We start from the raw sequence: 8,172 nt of genomic DNA, 5'->3' as shown, positions 1-8,172 counted from the left end.
GTTGCACCAGCAAAGAAGTATCCCAAAGAAAATAATAAAACAAACTGGGAAGAAAAAGCCCTATAAAGCCACACGCATAACCAATAGAGAAAAAACTCATGTTAAATTAACTACAAACTTGTATCAGTAATAACAGTCCTTTTTTCTTGTCTCTACGAAATTCAAGTTAAAAGTTGGAATCACGCAGCTCCCATCAGTGCTAGTGTAAAGACGGACAGCCTCAAACTGGTAAGGCCTCTAAACGCTAAACAAAACCCCACGTGAGCAATTGCACTCGGGTCTCCAACCTCAGGGCTGGTCCGGAGGCGGTCTGCGCTCTAGCCGCCCGCCTGCTTTTTTTTTTTTTCTCCTTTTGTTCTATGTAGAATAATAACCTTTACAGGAAAAATACTGTACAACTTTCTCGTATTTTTTTCCATGTTGACTATTAAAGCCCCAAACAGTCGCATCCTTCCTGTTCTCACCACCTGGGTGGCAGAGACGCCCTGCGGGCCCAGCAGCCCAGCACCAGCGAGCAGACGCACCCCTTCCCAGGCCCCAGCCCTCGGGACGGACACCCCGACCAGGCCCCGCGCCGGGGGCAGAGTGACCCGCAGCTCCCCGCTCTGCCGAGTCCAGGAGGTTCCCTCCGCGGTCCCTGTAGTGTCGCCCGCCGGACGCCGCCTGCCCCGCCCTCCCCCAGGGCCGGGAGGGAGGGTCTTAGCTGCACGAATGGGAGGCCCTGCCAGGTGCCACAGGTGCCGGCCCGCCTCCGGTGGTGAGGGGCGGGGGTCGCGGCGACTCCCGGTGCCCGTCCCAGCCCTGAGCAATGAGGAATCCCACCGGCGCGCTCGGGGGGCCCGGGGTCCGGCGCGGGGAGGGCGCGTGGGGCAGCCGCCCGGGGTCGCCGCCCTCCTCGCCCTCCGGGCCTCCTGCCCCTCGTTCCCACCCCGGACGAGAGCACCTTCTATTTCCCTGAAGAAGATCCCCGAACTGCGGCTGAGGAGGGTCCCGGGCAGCCTCTGTCCTTCCGGCCGCCCAGCTGCCGCGCGGGCGGGGCGGGCGGGCGCGGGGGGCAGCCCCGGAGCACCAGAGGGAGGCCCCCCGCCTCTGTCCTGAGACGGACTCGGGGTCCGGAAGCACCGGCGGGGCGGCCCCGGGCCCGGAGCGCCTCCCGACGCCGGGGCGCGGCGAACACCTAGCTCTGTACAAGGGAAGCTTTACATATAAATACCGTTTCTTACAAAATTGATAATAATAATAACAACAATAGGATAAAGCGGCAAGATCCCGAGGGCGCCGGGCGCGGCCGGCCCCCCACGCGCCACGGGCCCCGCGGCTACGGGGAGGCGGCGGCGGCAGGCGCGGGGCCGGGGGGCGCGGGGGCGCCGAGGGCCGCCAGCTCCAGGCTCCGCGCCCCCGGCCCCGCCGCCGCCGCCTCGGAGAGCGACTCCTCCGAGTCGGTGCGCAGGTCCTCGTCGTCGTCGTCGTCCTCGTCGTCGTCGTCGTCGTCCTCGTCGTCGTCGTCCTCGTCGTCGTCCGCCTCCTCCTCGTTCAGCTCCAGCTCCTCCTCGTCGTCCTCCTGCGACGACTCGCCGGCCGCGGGGCCGGCCGCGGCGGGGCCGGCGCGGGGCCCGGGCGCGTCGGGCGGGCGGGGGTCGCCCGCGTCGTCCGGCCCCCGCCCCGGGCCGGGCAGGAAGAGCAGGGCCGCGGCGGGCTCGGCGCCGGGCGGGGGCGCGCCGTCCAGGCTGGCGGCCGGGCCGGGCGCGGGGCCCTCGGCGCCGGGGGAGGCGGCGGCGGGCGGCTCGCCGCGCTCCTGCTTCTCGTGCTTGCGCTTGTGCGAGTCCATCTGCGACATGCCCACGACCGTGTGGCGGCAGCCGGGGTAGGTGCAGTGGAAGTGCGAGCACTTGAGCTTGTACTTGCAGTCGGGCACGGCGCAGTCGGCGCTCGAGCTGAACTGGCAGAAGCCCGCCGCGCTGATCACGTCCTGCTTGCCGTGGTGCTTGCGGTGCGCCGTGACCTTGGTGCTGTCGGTGCAGCGGAAGCGGCAGCGCAGGCAGTGGAAGTGCGTGCTGGTGCCCGAGAAAGGGCAGTCGGCGAAGTGGCAGCTGAGCGAGGCCTTGAAGCGCTTGAAGTCGTCCAGCACGAGGTTGTCCACGCGGTCGTGGTGCTGCGCGTGCTTGTACATGTGCGTGCGCCCGCAGAACTTGTAGCCGCAGTTCTCGCGCGTGCAGTGGTAGTGGGTGACCTTGAGCGAGAACTGGCAGGCCGCGTCCTTGCAGTCCTCGTAGAGGTCGAAGCGCCGGAAGCCCTCCAGCATCATGCCCTCGTCCAGCATCTTGCGCGAGGAGGCCGTCTTGCGCCGCTTGCCGAACGGCGACATGTCCTCAATGATCCAGAAGCGCTTTTTGGCCCCGGAGGCTGTCGGCATGGAGATGGTGTTCCCTGGGGAGGGGGGCTTGGTCAGCGCCCACGTGCGCACCCTACCCAGGATTACACCCACGCGAGGCCCCCGATCTCGGCGCGGTGGGCGGGGGGGGGGGGCTGCCCTCGGGGACAACTCCGCTTCCCGTCGCTCTGGGGGCCTCTCCCATGACCACCCCTCCCCCCAAGGATAGCCGGGGAGCCCCAGGCTTCCCCCTTCGTCATCCGCATCTGCAGGCTGACCGCACCGGCCCGCCTTGGTGGGTGGCGGAGCAAGCAGCTCTGGGGGATGTGGGTGGGAAGTGAGGACACGTCCTGGCGCTAATTGAAGCTGAAGGGGGAATCTAGGTCGGCAGAGTGTAATTACCCAGGTTGGACGGGGGCCAGGACGCCATCACGCACCCGCCTCTAATGAGGGACAGGCCGGCTCCTTCTCCCCGCCAGCTAACCAGTTTCCCGGGCTGCCGGCCTGTCTGCGCCTGGGACCAGCCTACTCGCAACAGGGAGGCAGAGCGCCCTGGGGCTGTTTGGGGCTGTAACTCCCCGCCCCGAGGCACACCTTCTCCTTGGTACCAGAGGGTTCTTTCAGGTCTTGGGGTGTCCCGCCCCCAGTGGACTGGGAGAGGGCAGCTCTGCTGCAGGGCCAGGACTGGAGCCGGGGCTCGGCCCGTGGATGGGCTCCATCTGTGCCCTCCCCCTCCTGGTCCCAACTGCTTCCCTGGGCTTAGGGTGCCCCGTCGCCGGGGCCGCTTAATGCACTGCGTGGTTGTGCTTCCCGTTCCTCCCTTTCTGCACAGGCAGCCGGGGAAGGGGTGGCCGTCCCGGGACTCCCTGCTCCACGCCCCAGGCCTAGCCCTCCCCAGAGTGCGGGGTGGGCACCCTCCGGGCTTCTCCCACGCGCTGACCCTCCCGGCCCTCCCAGAACCTGCCGAGAAGGCTCAGCCCAGGCACCAGCCTGCTGCCCCTTCCATCTGGGGAACAGACCCCGTCCCCGCCTCAGCAGGTAGAGAGAACAAGGACTGTGAGGGGCTGGGGTAGCCAGCAGGGGGCAAGGAAGGGTCTGGGGCCTGGGGATCCGGGTGGGTGAGGAGTGGCTGCTTTGGGTCGGAGGTCACAGGGCTCTGGCTGGTTATGCCAGCGACAGAACAAGGGCTGAATTCCCTGAGGAGGAACCCCCTGCCTTGCTCCCTGCCATCCCCCTGGGCTGGCCCAGTGCCTGGCAGTCGGGCAGAACGTGAGGTAAGAATGCATGGAGGAAGAGGCAGAGCCAAGGTGGTGATGGCACCAAAGGGCAGGGGAGGGCAGGTCCCGTGCCTGCCAGGCGGCAGGTACAGGGTGGGGCTGGGAGGCACCTCTGCCGTGGAGCACTGCCCGCGGCCTGGGCCTCTTCCTGCTTGGCTCCGGGGCTGGGGGCTCAGGCTGGTGTCAGGATCCTGCAAACCTGGGCGGGTCCCAGGCACCAGCAGCTTTCCCAAGAACATCTCTGCCCCTCTCTCGTGCTGGGCCCCGGGTGACGTCCTCAGAGCAGGAGGACAGGCTCTGCCTTGCCGCAGGGTTAGGGGGGTGGGGCGGGCACGGCCATCGTGGGGCTCTGGCCAGTCGCTGAGCTGGGGTGAACCCCAGGGAGCCCTGGCAGTGATGTTCTGGCCTGCCCAGTGCTGGGCAGGAGCCGAGAGGCACTGTCCTTGGGACAGGGACCGGGCTCTCTGGTCTTGGTGGGTGCTGCGCTGTGAGGGGTGCAGAGTGGCCCTGTCCTTGACCCAGCAGGCCACAGAAAAGGGTCAGATCCTGGACCGTGGCCTCGAGGCTCGGCCAGGGTGACAGACAGCGGTGGAGAAGGCATGTGTGAGTTACCTGCGGCATCCTGAACTAGGGGGGCGTCACTTTTTACTGGAGTTGGAGTGGCAGTGACGGGCGGGAAGCTGGGCGGGCTGCTGATGGGGTGGGCCAGGCCCCGGGTGGCTCCGAGAGTGGCACTGAGCAGAGAGTATGAGAGACAGGGTGGAGAAAAGAGGCATGGGAGGGAGGGGAGGGGCGCCCGGAGCACGGCCGGAGAGAAGGATGGGGTCAGTGGGGGCTGCGGAGCCACGCGGGCAGCCTCGTCACCAGCGGCAGCAGGAGGAGGAGGAGGAGGAGGAGGAGCCGGGCAGCCTGGAGAGGGTGGAGAAAAGCAGAAAAAAAAAAAACCAAAACAAAGAACAAACAAAAAAGAACCAAAATGAGAAACCCAATGGCAGAAGCAAGTATGATATGAAAATACGTGGACAGAGGAGGAGCAGACAGACGCCACGAAGAAGAGAGGGGAGGAGGTGGCAGAGGAGAGTGAATGGGAGGGAGAGGCGGTGCAGGGGGAGGCCACGGCGGGCTGGGGAGGGCCTGCGGCAGAGCCCAGCCTGCGGAGGACCCCACTCTGGGGCCCAGGGACCGTGCTGGGGACAACGGCAGAGGGGCCAGAAGAGGGCCCGGGGCTGGGCGGGGCCCACCTGCCCCTCTGGCTGGGGGCTGTGCTGCTTTATTCTGTAGCTCACAGCTCAAGCCCGGGTTCTCTCCTGGAAACGGAAGCCAAGGGCAGAGTGCTGGGGAGATGGGCAGGGTGGCAGCAGGTGGGGACCCACGTCTCCCAGACCAGCCAGCTCTGCCACGGCCTGGCCCGTCCTCCTTTGAGGCCACTTGACCGTGAACCTCCTGTCCTAAGCCGGACCCAGCATTGCTGGGCCTCGGAAGGAGGGGCCTGTCCCAGGCTGGGCGCTCCCGGGCCCCCGCTGTCCCTTCCTGGCCGCCCGCTCACCTGCTGCGGTGCTCTCGTTGCCCACAGGGGTGCTGGAGCAGCTTCGGTCCATGGTGGAGGACTCAGAGGACATGGCGCCCGGGCTGCAGCCAGTATAATCCATGTACTCGTCCGTCTCGGTGTCCATCAAGCTCGGGGGGCCCTGAAAGGAAGTGGGGGGCCCTGAGGAAGCTGGGCTGGGGGCTGTGCTGCCCACAGGGGCAGGCTGTCGCTTTGGGCGGCCTGGCCCACCACCCGGAAGCAAGAGCGGGACACGAGTGATGCCCTCTTGCCACCCCGGTCGGGGAGGGGCAGCCTGCCCGCCGGGCTCACCTGGGAGGAGGGCACGCGATCGAAGTTCTTCCCCAGCATCCTCCTCATGTGCTTCCGGGCGTGGGAGGTCATCTGGTGCTTGAGGAGGAAGGAGAACTGGCAGCCCTCCCGGATGCAGTGGAAGTGGCTGTTCACCTGGTTGTACTTGCAGCCTGTGGACACAGCCCCACTCGGCCGTGAGCCTCCGCCGCCGGCCAGCGCTCATGGCACCCCCTGCGTGTCGGGCACTGTTCTGGGCACGGGCCTACGTGGCCAACCAGGCAAATGGCTTCTGGGGAAAGGGCGCGTCCCCTGTGGTGGTGTTCCCGTGAGGAGGGCTTCTAGCACCCTCTCACCCCAACCCCAGAAAGTCCCAGGCCCGCTGGCTGTCCAAAGCCTGGCTCTCGCCTCCAGCCTGCGTGCACGGGACAACAGCAGGCTGGGCCCCAGCCCCCGGGCAGGGGACCCTAATAACCTGTCCACTAGATCAGCCACCTCCCAGCAAGCCACCTGTCCCCACATCTCCTCTGGGGAGCCCAGGTGCTGCCTGCCCCCAGACCTGTCAAGATGGCTGCGAGCCGGCTGGCCCTCTGCCCTGCCCCGCCCCACCTCGGCTTTGCTCTGGGCGGAGAACAAATAGAGCGAGCCGGACTGAAACGGTATCAGCAGAGGGCAGGTGAAGGCCTGCCCGTTGCCATGGCACCTGAGCCGGCCAGGTGTCTTATATCATCCCCCAGCTTTGTTTGGCCCCAGCTACCACCCAAAACACCCAAACTGAGTAAATAATGGCAACTGCGGAATACCCTGACACCTGTAAACTGAGCCCAGGGACAGCACAGGCCACCGAGGGTTGACATCTGTTGCCGTGATTACCAGCCCTCTCTCAGGCCATTAATGATTTCTGAATTAATTCTTGAAGGAAAGGTTTGTTCCCGTTCTTTTCTGGCAGTTGACTTTTGACTGCCTCATCCTCCCCCTATGCAATGGCCGGTCGGCTGCAGGCAGGGGCCCCACCTCTGCTCCCCCTGGACCCTGCTGCCATGACCACCTGAATCACAGCAGGCCTTGCATGCAGCCCAGGTGTCTGCACCCAGCCTGCCTGCCTCCCACCTGCCTTCCAGCTTCCGGTCTCCTCGTGGGCAGACTCCTGCCCCACATCTGCAGGCCCGTGAACGCGTGGCTCCATCCTGAGGCGGGAGGATGAGCTCTGCCCTCTCTCTGCTGGTCCTGGAGCCCCCTCCCCACAGCATCCCCAGGGCAAGCTGGGGCCAGCGAGCTCTTCGGGGAGGCCTTGTTCCAGGGCTGGGGGGCAGCTTCCCTGCCAAGGGCTCAGCTCTCAGCAGCAGAGTTAACTCTGAGGCAACGGCCCCTGAGCTCAAGGCCACTTCCTTGCCCCGTGGCCACCTCCTTCCAGGTCACCCCAGGTCACAGATGCTGTGGGCTGAGCCCACGATGTACGTGCTTCTCCCACCAGATCCCCAGCACCAAGCACAGTGCCGGCCACAGTGGACGCTCAAAAAAGACCATAGCTGCCACTTCTACCCACCCCTCACCTCCTGCAATAGCACAGAGCCTGGCACACGGCTGCTCCTCCATAAACGTCTGCTGAGTGAATGAATGAACAAATGAACAAACCACGGTCCATTTGGGATAAAACCCTAGTAACTTCAGGCGCTCGTAAGACTTACCTGCAAGGCTCTCTTGAAAAGAAAAGGAAAAAGAACCAGCCCTGGGTGCCAGAGACGAGGCTCCGGGCATTTTCACTGGGGTGGGTGCAGTGCTGGGAGTCACCCTCACCCCTTTTCCTAGGCTCTTGGGGTTTTGACTGTTCTCCTGGTTTGACAATGCCTGGCCTGTGATATTGTGATATTTTCAAAAAAAAAAAAACATGGAGCCTGATGTGCGGGGACAAGAAGCGGGTCCCAGGGCCTCAGGGGCCAGAGCCGCAGCCCTGCCACCTGCTGTCGTTCCCTGCCCCCAGCCCTGGCCTTCGGTACCTAGCCTGCCGCACTCCTCACGCTTGGTGAAGTACTTGAATCCGTTGGCTGCCCGCCGCTCAGCTTTCTCATGCTTCTTTATGTGCCACGGCAGCTTGGTGGTGATGTTGGTCACAAAGTAGCAGCCGGTCCTGAGACAGTGGTAGTGCCCGCGCATCCGGAACTCGCAGTGCTGCAGGGAGGGACAGGAGTCAGGGCCAGGCAGGCGACTTCCGTTAAGCTCCCACCTGCTCCAGGCCTCTAGAGGGCTGTGGCAGGCGTGCGTCCTTCCACGCTCAGAATCAGCAAACACAACTGTGTAAAGACCTTTCACGTGTTAAAAAGCAGTAAGTACCTTCTGTCATTTGATGAAAACATCCCACCTGGTATTGTTTCCATCTCTTTCTAAACCCACACCCAGCACAGACATCACTAATCTATCTGAGCACTCTTGTCTGTGTGCCCAGACCTAGGCAGACGTCACTAATCTATCCTAGCACTCTTCTCCGTGTGCCCAGATGGAGGCTCAGACTCCTTCTCAATGCACTCTGCCAGGCAGCCCCTACAAGTCTTGGGAGTAGGCCTTTGTAATGAACCTGACCTGCCCTTCCTGTCTGGGGCACGGACAGTTGAATCTCTTTATCTGTCTAATGGGCCTATTTTAAAATCCTAGGCCTCTGGGGAAAGGGAGCATAGCTGTTCCAGGATGCG

General features: G+C 64.3%; 1 protein-coding gene across 7 annotated transcripts in view; it reads right to left on the bottom strand.

The window, feature by feature from the left end:
• Positions 1-1,318: 1,318 nt before the first annotated feature.
• CASZ1 (castor zinc finger 1) overlaps positions 1,319-8,172 on the bottom strand; it is a 147,770-nt gene continuing 140,916 nt past the window's right edge. For 6 of the 7 annotated variants that reach the window (XM_061184980.1, XM_061184984.1, XM_061184981.1 and 3 more), the window contains 4 exons: positions 7,483-7,654; positions 5,507-5,658; positions 5,195-5,336; positions 1,319-2,427 (listed from right to left, as the gene is read on the bottom strand). In XM_061184980.1, coding sequence (XP_061040963.1) covers positions 1,319-2,427; positions 5,195-5,336; positions 5,507-5,658; positions 7,483-7,654 — 1,575 coding nt within the window. The remainder of the gene's footprint in view (positions 2,428-5,194; positions 5,337-5,506; positions 5,659-7,482; positions 7,655-8,172) is intronic. The other variant, XM_061184979.1, reaches the window with a different exon arrangement.

Source organism: Eubalaena glacialis, chromosome 3, assembly GCF_028564815.1.
Source record: "Eubalaena glacialis isolate mEubGla1 chromosome 3, mEubGla1.1.hap2.+ XY, whole genome shotgun sequence".
Classification (NCBI taxonomy): domain Eukaryota; kingdom Metazoa; phylum Chordata; class Mammalia; order Artiodactyla; family Balaenidae; genus Eubalaena; species Eubalaena glacialis.
This window is presented reverse-complemented; position numbering and strand designations above follow the sequence as displayed.